Here is an 18,461-nt window from a genome sequence, read left to right on the forward strand (position 1 = left end):
GAGTTAGTGGATTTCTCTGAATGGGAAGTTTTTTTCCATGTCTCCAGTACTATCTGCTGTATGTCTGGGTATGGGTTGTTTTGAAGACTGGAATGGTGGGGTTGGCTAAGACTGAAAAACAAATTGCAAATACAAAACAATTATTTAAAAGCAATACTTAACAGTGATCTTGGAGTACAGATTTTTTTTAAAATTTTTCTTGGAATATGGATGCTGCTGCCAAGCAGCATTTATTGCCCGTCCCTAATTGTCCTTAAGAAGGTGGTGGTGAGCTGCTGCCTTGAACTGCGGGAATCCGAGTGGTGTAAGTATACTCATGGTGCTGTTAGGAAGGGAGTTCCAGATTTTTTACCCACCTGGAGTGAAGGAACAGCAATATAGTTCCAAGTCCCATGTGTCTGCTGCCCCTGTGCTTCTAGGTGGTAGAGTCGTGGGTTTAGAAAGTGCTGTCGAAGGAGACTTGGTTATTTTCTGCTTTGCATCTTATAGATGGTACACGTTGCTGCCAGTGGTGAAGGAAGTGAGTATTTAAGGTGGTGGATGGGGTGCCAAACGAGTGGGCTGCTTTGTCCTGGAAGATGTTGAGCTTTTTGAGTGTTGTTGGAACTGTACTCATCCAGGCAAGTGGAGAGTATTCCATCACACTCCTGACTTGTGCCTTGTAGATGGTGGACAGGCTTTGGGGAGTCAGTAGGTGTGTTACTCACTGCAGAATTCCCAGCCTCTGACCTGTTCTTGTAGCCACAGTATTTATATGGCTAGTCCAGTTATGTTTCTGGTTAATGGTAACCCCCAAGATGTTGATGGACATGCTAGCTTGGTTCACAGAACCTGGCAGTAAAAAAAAACTTGAAGTTTCTGATTTCTGTTGGTAACTGGAGGATGGGGAAACACACAGTGCATAATTGAAATCGGGTGAACAGTAGTCCTGTTTTTCTCCAGTCTGATAGCTTTCTGTCCTGGAGGTTTCTGTGGACTGTATTTTATGGTTGTTGCCCTGTTCGATGGGTTCACTTAGTCTTGAAACATTTCCCCATTGACTTTAAGCAACAACAGCTTGTATTTAAATAGTGCCTTTAACGTATAAGATGTCCCAATGTGCTTCACCGGTATGTTACTGAACAAAATATGACACTGAACACAGAAGGAGATAGTAAGACAGGTGACCAAAAGCTTGGTCAAAGAGGTAGGTTTTAGGGACTGTCTTAAAGGAAAGAGAGGTAGAGAGGGAATTCCAGAGTTTTGGCCCTTGACAGCTGAAGGCATGGCCACCACTGGTGTGATTAAAATCAGGAATACTCAAAAGGTCAGAATTGGAGGAGTGCAGATATTTTGAGGGTTCTGGGCCTGGAGGAGATTAGAAATGGGGAGGGTCTAAGCAAGGATTTGAAAACTAGCATAAGCATTTTTAAGATAGAGGTGTTGCTCAACTGGGAGCTAGTTTGTCGGTGAGCACAGAAGTGATGGGTGAATGGGATTTGGTGTGAGGTAGGGCAGCAGAGTTTTGGATGACCTCAAGTTTATGGGGGGTAGAATGTGGGAGGCTGGCCAAGAGTAGGAATGGTCAAGACTAGACGTAAAAAAGACATTGACATAGGTTTCAGCAGCAGATGAGCTGAGGCAGGGGCGGAGTCAAGCGATGTTATGGAGGTGGAACTAGTAAGTCTGTGATGACCTGTATATGTAGTCGGAAGCTCATCTTGGGATCAAATATGAAACCAAGGTTATGATCATATGCCAGGGAGAGGGATGGAGTAGGTGGCTACGGGGCAGAGTTTGTGATTGGAACTGAAGATATAATAGCTTTGTTTTTCCCAATATTTAATTAGAGGAAATTTCTGCTCATTCAGTACTGGATGTCGAACAAGCAGCCTGACAATTTAGAGACAGTGGAGGGGTCAAGAGAAGTGGTGGTGAAGTAGAGCTGGGTAAGGTCTGCGTACACGTGGTAACTGACGCTGTTTTTGGATGATGTCGTTGAGCCTGTAGTTAAGAAATGGGAGGGAGCCAAGGTTAGATCCTTGAGGGACAACAGATTACAGAATGGGAAGAGAAACCATTGCAAGTATTTCTTTGGCTGTGACTAGCTAGATAAGAATGGAACCAGGCAAGTGTAGTCCCACCCACCTAGACAATGGTGGAGAAGCATTGGAGGAGGATAGTGTGGTCAACCATATGAAAGTCTGTAGATAGGTCGAGAAGGACAAGGAGAGGATAGTTTATCTTTCTCGCTGACATATCTTTTGTGAATTTGAGAGTTTCGATACTGTAGCAGGTAGAAACCTGACTGTGGGTTGGGGATGAGATTCAAACATGAAGTTCCAGATAAGGTGGACACAGATTAAGGAGGCAACAGAAAGTTCAAGGACTTTGGAGAGGAAAGGAAGATTGGAGTTGGGGCAGTATTTTGAAAAGACAAAGGGGTCAGGGTTTTTTTGAGAAGAAGGGGACAGTATTTGAGGAGTGTGAACAGTTAACAATGTCGACTAATATCGGAGCTAGGAAGGGAAGTTGGGTGGTCAGCAGTTTAGTGAGAATATGTTCAAAGGAGCAGGAGGTGGGTCTTGCAGGCAAGATGAGCTTGGAGAGAGCATGAGGGGAGATAGAAACTAGAGAAAGATGAGAGTTTGGAGCCAGGGCAGGGGGGATCCTAGGAGGAAATTTGGCTCTGTGGACTAGGGGAATGGAGGGAAGCAGAAGAGGCAGCTGATTGGTCTAAAGGTTTCTAGCAAAGAAGTTCATGAGCTCCTCGCACTTGTTATTGGAGCAGACAGTAGAGAGGGATTTAAGAAAACAGTTTGCAGTAGACAAAAGAATATAGGACATATCTTTGCATTCCAGGATGATCCTGGAACAGTGAACAGTTTTGGCAGATGAGAATAAGACCCGATAGTGCTTTGTGGTCTAATCCAATCATAGAATCACGGAAAGTTTATGGCACAGAAAGAGGCCACTCGCCCCATCGTGTTTGCACCAGCCTATAACGAGCCACCCAGTCTAATCCCACCTTCCAGCATTTGGTCTGTAGCCCTGCAGGTTACGGCACTTGAGGTGCATATCCAGACTCATTTTTATGAGTTGAGAATTTCTGCCTCTACTACCGTTTCAGGTAGTGAGCTCCAGACCCCCACCACCCTCTGGGTGAAAAACATTTCCTTATTTCCCCTCTAATCTTTCTACCAATCACTTTAAATCTATGCCCCGTCATCACTGACCTCTTTGCTAAGGTAAATAGGCCCTTCACATCCAATCTATCCAGACTCCTCACAATTTTGTACATTTCAATTAGATCTCCCCTCAGCCTTCTCTGTTCCAAGGACACAGAAACCCCAGCCTATCCAATCTTTACCCATAGCTGCACTTTTTTCAGTCCTGGCAACATCCTCATAAATCTCTTCTGTACCCTGTCTGGTGCAACTACATCCTTTCTGTAATGACGTGACCAGAACTGCCACAGTACTCAAGTTGTGCCCTAACCAATGATTTATGCAGTTCCAGCCTAACCTCCCTGCTCTTATATTCTATACCTTAGCTAATAAAGGAAAGGATTCGATATGCCTTCTTAACCACCTTATCCAACCTATCCTGCTCTCTTCAGGGATCTGTGGACATTCACTCCAAGGTCCCTCACTTCCTGTACACCTCTCTATATTCTCCCATTAATTGTGTATTCCTTTGCTTTGTTCAACTTCCCCCAAATGCATCACCTCACACTTCTCCAGGTTGAACTCCATTTGCCACTTTTCTGCCACCTGACCAGTCCATCAGTATCTTCCTGCAGCCTACAGCTACCCTCCTCGCTATCTACCACACGGTCAATCTTTGTGTCGTCTGCAGACTTCATATATATATTATATCCGCGGAACACTGCTGGAAACAGCCCTCCAGTAGCAAAAATACCCATCAACAATTACCCTTTGTTTCCTGCCACTGAACCAATTTTTTTTATCCACCTTGCTGCATTTTCCTGGATCCCATGTGCTTTTCTTTTTTAACCAGTCTGCCATGTGGGACCTTGTCAAAAGCCTTGCTAAAATCCATGCAGACCACATCAACTGCACTACCCTCATCAATCTTTGTTAGTTCAAAAAATTCAATCAAGTTGGTTAGACAAGATCTTCTCTTAACAAATCCATGCTGACCATCCTTGATTAATCTGTGCCTTCTAAGTGACAGTTTATCCTGTCTCTCAGAATTGATTCTAAGGTTACACTGACTGGCCTGTAATTATTCAGTCTATCCCTCGCTCCCTTTTTAAACAAAGGTACAACATTCGCAGTCCTCCAATCCTCTGGCACCATACCTATATCCAGTGAGGACTGGAAAATGATGGTCAGATCTTCCACTATTTCCTCTCTTGCTTCTTTTAACAGCCTGGCGTACATTTCATCCGGCCCTGGTTATTTATCAACTTTCAAAGATGCTAATCCCATTAATACTTCCTCTCTCCCTATGTTTATCACATCCAATACTTCACACCCCTATTCCTTCACTACAATATCTGCAAGATCTGCAATATACAAGATCTGACGGTGAATGGCTAAACCAGCTGCCTGCCATATCTGCGAGCACTTGGCTCTTTGTGGTGTTGAGGGTGAGCTTTTACTGCTTGGGAAGTGGAACACTTAATTAGTTTTGGGCACAAGGGCGAGTTGGAATCTCAGCTCAATCTATTCAGCCCCAACCTGAGGAATGTCTCCTACTGGACTAATAGAACAGACCTGCATAGAATCCCTCTATTAAAATGACTTCAAATTTAATGGTGGGTTTGCTGCCTGTCTGGTATCTGATCAAAGTCCAGTTCCTGAATGAGTTGTCTGAAAATTTCTAAAATGTAATTTATTTTTCCCAATAGTCTTATCCCCCCCACCCTCTTGATCATCATCTACTGGGAGAGGTATTAAAATGGGAAGGTGAATTAGGGAAATAACTTTCTATGCAAACTACTGTGTCAATATACACTCCTTTAAAAATGTCCTTCGGGCATTGATTTTAAAGGAAGCCACCTTTCATGTCTGGCCTGAGAGCCAATCTGGAGCAGCTGACTTTGCGAAGCTGCTTCAGTTCTATCAGTACTCAGCCGGTAACTCTTTTTTTTCCTTGGGTCAGATGGTATCTGGTCAGCTCCCACCTAGTCCCACATGCTGACTTTCATTACGCAAAGCAGTCTGATTCATATGCAGCCCACCACATAACCAGCATCATTGGACTGGCTCTGGAGGATCAAAATATTGGCCTCTGAAGCACAGCATTTGAGGATATTTCCGTAACAATCTTCATAGTTTTCATTGTGTGTTTTCAGGAGCGAGCTCAGGAAATATTTTCAACAGAAAATGCTTTGTCTTTTCCTTTCCTGGAAACTATTTCTTTAAAGGAAATAAATCAGAACTTGAAACCTGGTCCTAACATTGGGCTTGCCCCATCCTGCGCCAGTTTGATTTTTGGTTTGGCAACCTTACTAAACAGGGCTATCCCTGAATGGTGAACAACTATGCTTACTGTTGATGTTTTAGCTTAGCCTGATCTAAATGAATAAAGAGAAAAACAAACTATGTCCTCCACCTGAATGATTTTGTGCCAATGATATGGTACAAATCTAGTATGCCATCTACTGGCTCATGTAATGAAACAATGATCAAATGCCGATGGATGCAGAGTACAGTGGAAGCACCGGCAGCATAGTTCCCTGATGTCCAAAGAGGGTTATCTGCAGTGTTGTCTCCAGGGTTCTAGTGAACTGCAATTGCCGTACGTTCAGACTCCGTACTGTACCTACTTTGAAAAACATCCATTGTTAGGTACAGTTAGATTTTGTGTTTCCAAATTTCTCAGAGCATTTTGAACAGAACAACACTTAAGGTGAAGTACAGCTCTTGAAGTAAGAGCATCATTAAAGAAGCATGTAGCACACTGAAGTGTATTGACGAGTATATGAGTGTTTTTCTGGTAATTAAACAAAGTATGTCTAATAACTACAGCGAATTCTATAAATGCATTGTTTTTGAACTGTTGAACCTTGGTTTCACCCAATGTCTTGTTACCTTAACAAGTGCAATATGTAAGATATGAGAGTGGAGGCATTGATCAGTTAGTTGATCAGTTTTAGAAATTTGTGTCCTGATTTGCAGATCTGAGCCAAGGTGGTGGGAAGTCTGCTGTACTTAGCATTTGTAAAAATCAGCCAATGTTTCCACTCCTGTTTTTTATCCACTGATCCCTACTGTAAAGTGTGCCTTTGTGGGTAATAAGTGAGAACAAGACTTTTCTGCAGTGTGCTCTGTGCTTGATGAGCCCTTTTATTCCTCTCTCCAGTTCTCTTCCCTGTCCTGAAGATATTGATTATCCTGACTGGGGAAGTAGCTATGATGAAACCTTAATTCTACCTTCACTTTGTTTCTACACATGCTTTCAATAGGAGTTGTTGGATATTACGTGGGAATTGCAGCTGATTTTCCCTTCTTTTAACCTACAGTCAAGTGAAGCTAACTTTAGTAACCTTATGGATGTTCTTGCTGAGATCATCTAATCTCTACAGACCAGGGATCAAAAGGACTTTACTGTTATCTATGGTTCCACCTACATGGTGCAATTGCTAACCAATCTATTGCGACAACTGTCAGTAGATACTCTGTTGTATTCCTGGAATGAATGTAGATCCATTTTGAGAAATGACAAGTATCAAAGCACATAATGTGGAGAATGTAATTTGTATGGCTGTCAGTCCTGACCAGAAGGATCAAGAAGAGAGGAAAGTTTAATATACTATACAAAACATGTTGCAATATTGCTTTGAAGTACTGCGTGTTTTACTGGTAATCTGCCAGAGAAGCTGGCTTTGGTGGTAGCTGTTCTGTATTGCTGTGTATATTCATCTCCATCTTCACTCTCAGCTTTAGTACCCTTACATTGCCCAAAGTTCAGAATCACAGCAGGCCCATCTGCCTAACAGTGAACTTATTATTTAGTAGGCATTGTACTGAGCAGTTGGCAGTGAGTTCAAGGCTGTAATTCAGTTTATGCTTATGCTTCCATACTGCTCAGTTTCGTGATTTGGCATCTGAGCTGCTTAATTTGAGTCATAGGCTTGTAGCTCACTGCCAATCTTGTATTGTCCTATATTTGTGCACGTGCTGCGTTAGAAACCATGTAGAACACATTTTTTTGTGTTGTAAAAGTTTGCTAACAATGACATTTGGTTAGTGTGTTTAACTAGAAATGAGAGTTAACTTTAGCCTTAATCAGCTGTCGATCTCATCACCAGGCTTATTTAGGGGTTGGTTACCAATGCACTGTCATTCTTTGGTGTTGTGTGATATGTTGCTAGTGTGATGCTCTTAATCACTTTATCAGTGATAGACTGTAACCACCCATACTGCTGTTATATAGTTTAAACTTATGTTTGCATGGACATAATCTATAATTGCAATGCTGGCTGTCACCTTGAAGTAAACTTATCAGAAAAGTTACTTCTACCCACAATTACCCATTTTTGTACTAAAAGCAAGATGCTGGAAATCTGAAACAAAAACAAAAAGTGCTGGAAATACTCAAAGTCTGGCAGCATCTGTGGAGAGAAGCAAAGTTAACGTTTCAGGTCTATGACCTTTCATCAGAACTGGAAAAGGTTAGAAAAGAATTAGGTTTTAAGCAAGCGAAGGGGAGGGGGCTGGGGAGAGAACAAAAGGGAAGGTGTTTGATCGGGCAAGAGAGATTAAATAACAAAGCTGTCCTGGGACAAAGGCCAAGTGTGTTGACGTTTGTGGTGAAAGGCAAAGCATTAGTCCAGAGAAACTGTTAATAGAGGAATAATGAGCAGCTCTGACTACATGAAAAGCAGGCACATGCTTTAAAAGTAAAATATAAAAAAAAAGGCCAGTCATGCTCTGAGGTTATTGAACTCCATGTTCAGTCCGCAAGGCTGTAGAGTGCCTAATCGAAAGATCAGGTGCTGCTATGTTCCTCGAGCTTGTGTTGATGTTCACTGGAGCAGGCCAAAGACAGAAATGTTGGCAAGAGAGCAGGGGGGGGGTGTTGAAATGACCAGCAACCAGAAGCTCGGAGTCATGCTTTCGGACTGAGCGGAGGTATTCAGCAAAGCGGTCACCCAATCTGCATTTGGTCTCCCCAGTGTAGAGGAGACCGCATTGTGAGCAGCAAATACAGTATACTAAATTGAAAGAAGTACAAGTACATTGCTGTTTCACCTGAAAAGAATGTTTTGGGCCTTGGATAGTGAGGAGCGAGGAGGTAAAAGTGCAGGTGTTAAACCTCCTACAATTGCATGGGAAGGGGACGAGGTGTCGGGGGTAATGGAGGAGTGGACCAGGGTGTCGCAGAGGGAACGATCCCTTCAGAATGCTGATAGGGGAGGGGAAGATGCGTTTGGTAGTGGCATCACACTGGAGGTGGCGGAAATGGCAGAAGATGATCCTCTGGATGTGGAGGCTGATGGGATGGAAAGTGGGGACAAGGGGAACACTGTTGCGGTTCTGGGAAGGAGGGGAAGGCGTGAGGGCAAAAGTGCAGGAAATGGGCCGGACATGGTTGAAGGCCTTGTCGACCACAGTGAGGGGGGGGTGGATATTCTCAGTTGAGGAAAAAGGAAGACCTATCAGGCGCTGTTGTGGAAGGTTGCATCATCAGAGCAGATGTGTCTGAGACGAAGAAACTGGGAGAATGGAATGGAGTCCTTACAGGAGGCAAGGTGTGAAGAAGTGTAGTCAAGGTAGCTGTGGGAGTCGGCTTATAATCAATATTAGTGGACAGCTGATCCACAGAGATGGCGACAGAAGTCAGGGAAGGGAAGTATCAGAGATGGGCCATGTAAAGGTGAGAGAAGGGCGGAAATTGGAGGTAAAGTTGTCCAGTTCGGAGCAGAAACAGGAAACTGCACCGATAGTCATCAATTTACCAGAAAAAAGAGTTGGGGGAGGGGGCCTGAGTAGCGCTGGCACAAGGAATGTTCAACATATCCCACAAAATGATAGGCATAACTAGGACTCATGCGGGTACCCATAGCAACACCTTTTACTTGAAGGAGGTGAGTGGAGTTGACAGAGAAGTTGTTCAATGTGAGAACAAGTTCAGCCAGGTGGAGGAGGGTGCTGGTGGATGGTGACTGGTTGAGCCTCTGTTCAAGGAAGAAGCGGAGAGCCCTCAAACCATCCTGATGGAGATGTGGATAGATTGGACGTCCATAGTGAAGACGAGGCGATTAGGGCCAGGAAACTGGAGATTGTCAAAATGATGTAGGGCGTCGGAAGAGTCACGGCTGCAGGTGGGAAGAGACTGGACCAGCGGAGAAAAGGTAGACTCAAGGTAGGAAGAAATAAGTTCAATGGGGCAGGAACAGGTCGAAATGATGGGTCTGCCAGGACAGTCCTGTTCGTGGATTTAGGAAGGAGGTAAAAGTGGGCTGTCCGGTGTTGCGGGACTATGAGGTTGGAAGCTGTAGAGGGAAGATCTGCAGAGGAGATGAGGTCAGTGACAGTTCTTCGGACAGTAGCTTGACTTTCAATGGTGGGGTCGTGGTCCAGCAGGCAGTAGGAAGAAGTGTCTGAGAGTTGGCACTCAGCCTCTGCAAGGTAGAGGTCGGTACACCAGACAGCAGCAGCACCACCCTTGTCTGCTGGTTTGATGACTATGTCGCGGTGAGACCGGAGAGAACGGAGTGCAGCAAGTTTAGAGGAAGACGGGTTTGAGTGAGTGAGGGGAGCAGAGAACTTGAGGCGGCCAATGTCTCACCGACAGTTCTCAATGAAAAGATCAAGAGTGGGTAAGAAGCCAGAGGGAGGGGTCCAGGTGGAGGGAGAATGCTGGAGGTGGGTGAATGGATCTGCTGGTCGGGGGGAAAACTCCTGGTCAAAGAAATGAGCACGGAGGGGAAGGCGATGGAAGAAGAGCTCAACATCATGCTGAGTGCGAAATTCATTCAGGTGAGGGTTTAAGGGGGTAAAACGGAGTCCTTTGCCAAGTACAGATCGTTCAGCATCAGAGAGGGGAAGGTCAGAGGGTATAGTGAATACACGGCAAAGTCAGAGCAGAAGGGATGGGGTCAGAGGGAACTCGAGGGTAAGAAGAATCTGGAGGAGCATTAGTCCCCATCAACTGCTGGAGCTTGCGTTCCTTAACACCTGAAAGGAAAAAAAAAAGTATTATCATAATTTTGATGACAACAGTGTTGGGTTTCTGGATTGAAATTAAAAGCCTCCTGAACTAGCAGAAATCATCTATCCTGGTCCGAAGACTAGAAAAGCAGTTTTAAAAAAAAAGAATGTGAGACTAGTATTGTCAGTATTCAGAGGGAATTGGGTGTCTTTGTGCACAAATCGCAGAAGGTTGACATGTAGTTACAACAGCATTAGGAAGGCAAATAATATGTTGGCCTTTATTGAAATGGGATTGGAGAGTAACAGTAAGCAAGTCTTGCTGCAAAAATATAGGGCTTCAGTGAGACCACACCTGGAGTTTTGGTGGTCTTGCCTGAGGAAGGATTTTTGCCCTAGAACAGGTGCAATGAAGGATCACTAGATTGATTCCTGGGTGAGAAGGCTGTCCTATGAGGAGCGATTGAGTAGAATTCTCTGGAGTTTAGAATGAGAGGTGATCTCATTGTAACATATAAAGTTCTTTAGAAGGCTTGAAAGGCTGTTTTCTCATGGCTGGAACTAGGGGGTCATAGACTCAGGCTAAATGATCAGCCAATTAGGACTGACCTAAGAAATTTCTTCACTCAGGGCTGTGAATCTTTGGAATTTTCCACACCAGAGGGCCGTAGAGGCACAATTGTTGAGTATATTCAGGACTGAGATTGATTGATTTTTGGACATTAAGGGAATTGAAGTATATTGGAACAGGGTGGAAAAGTGGAATTGAGGTAGATCAGCCGTGATCTTATTGAGTGACGAAGCAAATCTGAGGTACCCACTGGGAGATTCCTGCTCCTATTTTTTTAAATGTTCTTAGAGCAGCTCGAGGTTGCTGCTGTGTATGGGAGACAAATTCATTAATTTCTATTGGACTGTCTTAATAGCAAGTCCCAGGAAATAGCAGAGTACTGGCAGACCTGCCTATGGGAAAAGAGATGTAGTAATTGTCTCTCCTGTGCAGTAATGAAGATGAGGAAATGGATGGGGAGTATTTCACAGAACTTTAACTCATTCACGTAAGTCTGCTACCATAAAAAGTATAAAACTTTCCTTTCAAAATTTGCTTTGCCTCTCCCAGTCTGTGGTTGGGTGCACTGTAGAGGCCTACTCAGGTCGGGAAAAAGGAACCCGACCGAACCAAAGCGTACCCGAGCCCGACCCAGCCCGAGCCCGACCCAACCATCCGTTTACTTACCTTCGGACTCGGAACCTCCAGGAAACTGCAGCGCACGCGTGATGACGTCATAGTGTCGTCACTCGCTCACTGCGCAGACTCAGTTTCGGCCCGGACTTCCAGCTTGGGTAAGTTTTTTTTTTTAAATTTCAATAATTACCAGCAGAGCACTTACCATGTGTGTCCGGCCCGACACGACACGACCCAACCCTAACCCGACACGTCGGGTCGGGTGGCAGGCCTCTAGCGCACTGTCTGATATCCATTGATACCAGGTCTGTTGTAGCTTTGGCTTGCCACAGTTGATGGCATTCTTGCCTCAGAGTTGGAGATTGTGACTTCATGCCCACTTGCGTAAACTAGGCTGAGTGCAGTTTTGACATGTGCTGTTTTTCAGACAATGTTAAAAATGAAATCCCCCGTTCTTGTGCAGCTGCATGTTAAAGATTCCAATGCCACAATCTGAATGAGAGCAAGGAGTTGTCCTCGTGTCATGTTAATATTTTTCTCTCAACCAGCACCATCAAAACTGAAAACTGACACTTCATCTAATTGGAATGCTTGGGTCATGTGATAAGGCACTATATAAATACCAATTTTATAAATCTGGTTGTAGAAATGAGTGGTGTAATTGGGAAGATTTTAAGTTTGATCTCCAGTTGTCGTGTGAGTTGATCTCTGCCTGGGTATCACTTGGGATGCTACAGTTGCTCACGCTTGGGTTTCTTCTATCGGCTCACTTATCACTTGCTGAAAAGGGAGCTTGTTGATGTGCCAGGTAAGGATGTGATCTGGCTCTGCTGTGATGCTTCCCCCACAGCAAGTAATTTGCTGGCACTTATGCTGGAATCCAGATCCTTATCACTTAGTTGAATAGTGCTCTTTCACACCCCAGCATAAAATCAGGATCAAGAAATGGTGATGTGCAAACCTTGGTAATCAGGTTATTATCTTTCAGTTCAGAGGATGCAGCCACCATTTAGTATGGCAGTCTAATACTTGCTGTGATGTCTTTGTCGTCTTCCCTACTACAAGGGAACCTGTTTGAAAGCTGGTGAAACCCACTGTAATCATGTTTGAATTTGGAGGTGTTTCTTGAATGGTGAAATAAACATTTCATTGTCTTGCTTATATAGACACTCAGAGGTTGGAGGATACCTAACTTATACTTAAATCATCCTCCAATTTTCCAGTTCAGACATAAACTGGGTTCCAAATGTGTTCTAGCATAATGTGCTAAGTTTAATGTTGAGGCAAGTTGAAGGCAGCACAGTACAAATTATCACCAGGTTCCTGGCTTCTGTTTAGTATATACTATATATACTTTTACCACCCTTGTTTAAAGATCTTGGGGACAGAGGATCTTTGCACAAGCAACAAAGAAATATGATTTACCATGATTTGTCTTTCAATAGATAAACCTTGAAATGGGTGAAAGTTGGGGAGGGGCAGAGGGTGGAAGGGAGCAATATTACAAAATTATCTAGACAGAATAATAATGGTAACTCTGTAATTGTGACTTGAGTCAAACTGGAACCATAGCTACAACAGCATAAAACTTAATTCAGTCCACCATGTAGAATGTTTTCTCATTCCTTGAAGTGCTGCAATTGTGCTGTTAACCCATTCATGGCAAATGCTGCAAGTATAAAGCCATACACGAGCTGGAGATGGTTTTTTAAAAATCTTGTGACATGCGTTGACTGTCACCCCGACCCAAAAGAGCAGAAATTGTTTATACTTTCACTTCTTCCAAATGTTGCTTTTTTTTCCATTTCAATGAAGGTGACTGCTTTTTTTTGTGTTGATTTACAGGATTCATGAATAAAATTTTCCATCCGAACATTGATGAAGCGTAAGTAACTTTTTTTTCCTGCAACACCTAAGGGAATGTCTTGGGATGAGGAGAGAGAGAATGGGGTGGTTGGGTAGACTCACCAGAGAGTGGCTACTAACTTCAAGAGATGACATTGTTACAGGTTGGGTTGGAGGTGATGCATTACCACTGACTACACATTTACTGTACCTAAGCACATAAAATTACCTCTTCTCTCTCACCTTCAATAAAATAAATTCCATTGCGCATGTATAGCAAAATGGTCACACATGAGTGATGGGCCCTCAGGTTAAATTACAAGAGGCTGGTGCTTGTGGAACTATACACCAACAAGGAGCTGCTGCCTTTGGGAGATGTAAAGTTGGGGCGAAATATAAGGGAAAGTATTTTAAGATCTATTTTTGGGAAGTAAGAGGAAAAATCTTATTTCTTGGATTTGCAAGTATGAAGTAAGTAGATTAAACAAAATGTAGGTTATTAAGTGGTGCATTCAGAAACTATTAATGGAGCGGTATCACCAGGACTTCAGTATAGTGTAAAGTGGGTGGGGGTGAATTTTTTGTTAGTTTTTCTGTTACAAGTGAAGGATCTTATTTTCGATGTCGTCTCAAGTTCAGTGGCATCAGTCATTCCTGTAAGCAGTCTGAGCGTCTTATATGGGAATGGACTTGAACTGCCCTATATCTGTTTGTATGATGGCATAACCCAGAGGTGTATCAATAGTCCTTGCTTATGACCTAAGCTTGAGATTCATGTCTTTTACGCGTGCTTTCAGGTCACTCAAATACAGACTGAAAGAAATTCTTGATTAAAACGAAGCCCGATATGAATTGAGAAGCTGCCTTATTTCGCATTAGGATGAACATACAGATCAGCAGTTACAATTGGACTCACGTAGTTTAGACAGTGCAGTTTATCTTTATGCAATGTAACATAATGTGTATTGCTTCCCCATGTCAATGGATTGTCTAACTTGACTTGAACAAGATGACGTCTAATTGCCCTCCAAGATTTCTAACCTTTTAGTCTTGGCAAAAGGCCTTGCAACTTTCTCTTTAAAAATCTGACTGCTATTGCAATCTGAATTGGATCTGACTTCTGCCTTGTGTCTATTTTTTTCATCTCCCTCTTTGCAGCTGCAAGGAAATTCCTGATCCTCTTCTGAATGTCTGGGACCAGAGACTTCCCAATACAGTGGGTGTGAGGTGTTTATTGATTATCGAGAGAACCTAACAATTGCTCGTTCACAATCTTGAGGGAAATGACTACATTAGCATATGAACAATCTTTCATCTAGATCCTTTTTTCTGAAATTGTGTGAATACGCTTTGCTTTAAACCACAACATTTAAAGTCAATTCTTTCCAAATCATTTTGGCATTGGTGAGACCACAACTAGAGTATTGTGTGCAGTTTTGGTCTCCTTATCTGAGGAAGGATGTTCTTGCCATGGAGGGAGTGCAAAGAAGATTTGCTCGGCTGGTTCTTGGGATGGCAGGATTGACTTATGAGGAGTGATTGGGTCAACTAGGCCTATATTGACTCGAGTTTAAAAGAATGAGAAGGGATCTCATAGAAAGCTATAAAATTCTAAAAGGACTAGACAGGCTAGATGCAGGGAGGATGTTCCCGATGCCTGGGGAGTCCAGAACCAGGGGTCACAGTCTCAGGGTACGGGGTATGCCATTTAGAACCGAGATGAAGAGAAATTTCTTCACACAGAGGGTGGTGAACCTGTGGAATACTCTTATCACGGAAGGCAGTGGAGGCCAAGTCATTAAATATATTCAAGCAGGAGATAGATATATTTCTTAATGCCAAACTGATCAAGGGATATGGGGAGAAAGCAAGAACAGGGTACTGAATTAGACGATCAGCCATGATCTTTTTTGAATGGCGGAGCAGGCCCAAAGGGCCGAACAGCCTACTCCTATGTTTCTATGTTAAAATGGCCAAAACAACTCCAGAAAAGTGACAGTGTTCATTTTTTTAAATTGTGAAAATTAACGATAGTATACTAAGCGATTCCAACCCTCCAATCTTGGGTTGTTGTGTTGGGCGCGGCATGCATTTTTAACTTTATGGCTGAGATAATGATTGCAGATACATGACTGGCACCAGGGACTTTGAGGTGATGAATTTTTTTTAAACCCACAAGATTGAAGTATAATGGTTTGTGCTGAATTTGTAATGTGATGTACTGGTACCGATCGAGTAACACTTTGTGAAACCGTACAAGGATTTCCCCCCATTGTGTGCCTATCCCCGGATCCTAAAAAGAGCATTGGTCAAGTGGAGAGATTCAGATGTAAACTGTAGTAGCTGAGATCGATCTATTCTTTTCACTTTACCTGGTGCAAATATTTTTCCAGCCCCATTTAATCCTCCTCCTGAAAACCACCATTGTTGCTCGATTCTTCTTTCCCTTGTCATAGGACATTCATCTAAAGTTATAGCACAGCAAGTTATTATACGAATGCCCTGTGCCACTCTGTTCCTTGAAGATGAGGATTATCAGTGCTATGTGGGGAAATGTGCTTGCACAGGACTCTGCCCATTCCAGTTACCACTGGACTTGGTTTTGATATGGTCCTTAAATAAGGTTGTGGGTTACAAGAATTTTATTAGTGTCGAACCTGTTTCAAGTGTTTCACTTTTTTGCTTCCATTTGTAGATCAGGAACCGTATGTCTAGATGTAATAAACCAGACATGGACAGCTCTTTATGGTGAGTAGTAATAACTTTTTTTTTAAAAAGCTGTTTTAAATCCATTTTCTTTTAACTTGGTGTCGGCTGTAATCCCACATAAAGTGGAGCTAGGGTTCCTGCTGTCTTGACTGTTGAGTTGTGAGCAAAGTTAATATCTTAAATATATTTCTATGATGTGTAGCTGATGTTGCCCTTGTGTTCCCAAGCCTAGTAAGGCAGTCACACATAGGATCTAAAGCAGGCTTAGTGAAACGAAGGGTAGAAGTCAAGATTGAAGCATGTACTTAATGGCATTCAATCTTGCACCAGAAGAGCCTGATTAGGGGGCCAAGTTGATTGAACAGGAATTTTATGTAAGTCTTTTAAGTTTCTGTGCCGACCAACAAAAAGATAAACGTGGCGTACAGCCTTATACTGTTGATCTTATAATAAGGAGCATGGACAATAGAGCGCCATTAGTCAACAAGGAAAGTTAAAGAATGATTGACCAGTCCTGCTGGTGCGCATTGTTGTGAAATGGATTGGAACAAAATGTACCCACCCTCCCACTCCCCTGGATCTGCAACACTAGTATATTTATATAACTGCAACAGTAGAATGAAGGCCCTGTAAACCATAATTTTGCTTCTAGATTGATACAATCCAATTAATGGTAATGCAATTATGTATAGGTGAATACGCGTATCCCTTGTACTGACGGTTTAGAAAAATAGTAGAAGAAATGAGCAGATAGATGAGGGGGACATGAAGTTGCAAATATATATATATATATATATATTTATATTTGACATGGGTTTGAGGAGGCTTTAGATCTGCTTAAATGGTGAATTCATTTTCACAGATGATGCAAGAGCTTTCAATAAACTATTTAATCAGCCGATTTGTGTTCATATGAATTTCTGTATCCTGCTTCCAGTTGCTGATTATATGCCTAAGTGACTATTCAGAGAGAAATTAAATTGCAGTAAGAAATTGTGAAATTGAATGCAGATGACTGTAGGCAATACAGGTTGGGAATAAAATGTTAGTAAGTGGGAATTCATTGCAAAAATGAAAGAGCTCTTTTTGGATTTGATTTATAATTTCACTGAAAAAACCTACCATTGTGAATCTGTTTAAAGTTGATAAGCTACAGGGGTGCATTTCATGGGCATTTGATTAGAAATAATAGGCTATTCTAATTTTTCTAGTTAATTGATAAGGCCGTATTTGAAATATTATGTTATAGTTTAGAGTCATCCTGCCTTGACTAAAGAAACATTGATTCATTGGAGTGAATTCAGAGGAGGAATGAAGATAATTCTGGGACTTGGACTCAGTCAGCTGACAAAAATGATCTTTGGAGAAGTGAGGACAGGGCATGATCTAGGTTTTTAAAATGCTCAGAAAAGCTAATATGAACATACAAAATAGGAACAGGGTAGGCCACTCTGGCCCCTCAAGCCTGCTCTGCCATTCAACAAGATCATGGCTGATCATCTTGTAACCTCAGCTCCACATTCCCACCTACCCCTGATAACCTTTCACCCCCTTGCTTATCAAGAATCTATCTAGCTGTTCAAAGACTCTGCTTCCACTGTCTTTTGAGGAAGAGCATTCCTAAGACTCAGCACCCTCTGAGAAAAAAAATTCTCCTCATCTGTCTTAAATGGGCAACCCCTTATTTTTAAACAGTGACCCCTAGTTCTAGATTCTCCCACAAGAGGAAACATCCTTTCCCCAACCACCCTGTCAAGACCCCTCAAGATATTATGTTTTAATCAAGTAGCCTCTTGCTCTTCTAAACTCCAGCGTATACGATCCTAGCCTGTCCAGCCTTTCCTCATAAGACAACCTGCCCATTGCAGGTATTAGTCTAGTAAACCTTCTCTGAACTGCTTCCAAGGCATTTACATCCTTAAATAAGGAGACCAGTACTGTACACAGTACTCCAGATGTGGTCTCTCCAATGCCCTGTATAACAGCAGCACAACATCCCTACTTTTGTATTCAATTCCCCTCGTAATAAATGATAACATTCTGTTAGCTTTCCTAATTACTTGCTGCACCTGCAAGCTAACCTCTTGTGATTCATGCACTAGGACACCCAGATCTCTGCAGTCTCTCTCCATTTAGATAATATGCTTTTTTATTCTTCCTGCCAAAATGGACAGTTTCACATTTTCCCACATTATACTCCATTTGCCAGATCTTTGTCCACTCACTAAACCTATCTATATCCCTTTGTAGACCCCTTATGTCCTATTCACAACTTACTTTCCTACCTATGTGTCATCAGCAAATTTAGCAGCTTTCAGTCCCTTCATCCAAGTTATTTATATAAATTGTAAAAAGATGAGGCCCCAGCACTGATCCCTATGGCACACCACTCATTGCATCTTGCCAACCAGAAAATGACCCATTTATGTCTACTCTGTTTGCTGTTAGCTAGCCAATGTGAGTGTAAAGTGATTCAACATAACCTGCAATTACAGGACAAAAGTGGCAAGCTGCATACAAGGGAGGGAGATTGATACTCTTTAAATAGCAGTAGGTACGCACACCGAGAAGGGCCCTCCCCGTCAGATCCTTCATGCACACCCGAAGTCTCGCCC

General features: G+C 42.7%; 1 protein-coding gene across 1 annotated transcript in view; it reads left to right on the forward strand.

Moving 5' to 3' along the window:
* The window catches only part of ube2h (ubiquitin-conjugating enzyme E2H (UBC8 homolog, yeast)), a 145,405-nt gene that overhangs the window by 115,699 nt on the left and 11,245 nt on the right, over positions 1 to 18,461 (forward strand). The window contains exons 4-5 of the mRNA XM_068059428.1: positions 13,138 to 13,177; positions 15,833 to 15,885. Coding sequence (XP_067915529.1) covers positions 13,138 to 13,177; positions 15,833 to 15,885 — 93 coding nt within the window. The remainder of the gene's footprint in view (positions 1 to 13,137; positions 13,178 to 15,832; positions 15,886 to 18,461) is intronic.

This window comes from Heterodontus francisci, chromosome 27, assembly GCF_036365525.1.
Source record: "Heterodontus francisci isolate sHetFra1 chromosome 27, sHetFra1.hap1, whole genome shotgun sequence".
Classification (NCBI taxonomy): Eukaryota; Metazoa; Chordata; class Chondrichthyes; order Heterodontiformes; family Heterodontidae; genus Heterodontus; species Heterodontus francisci.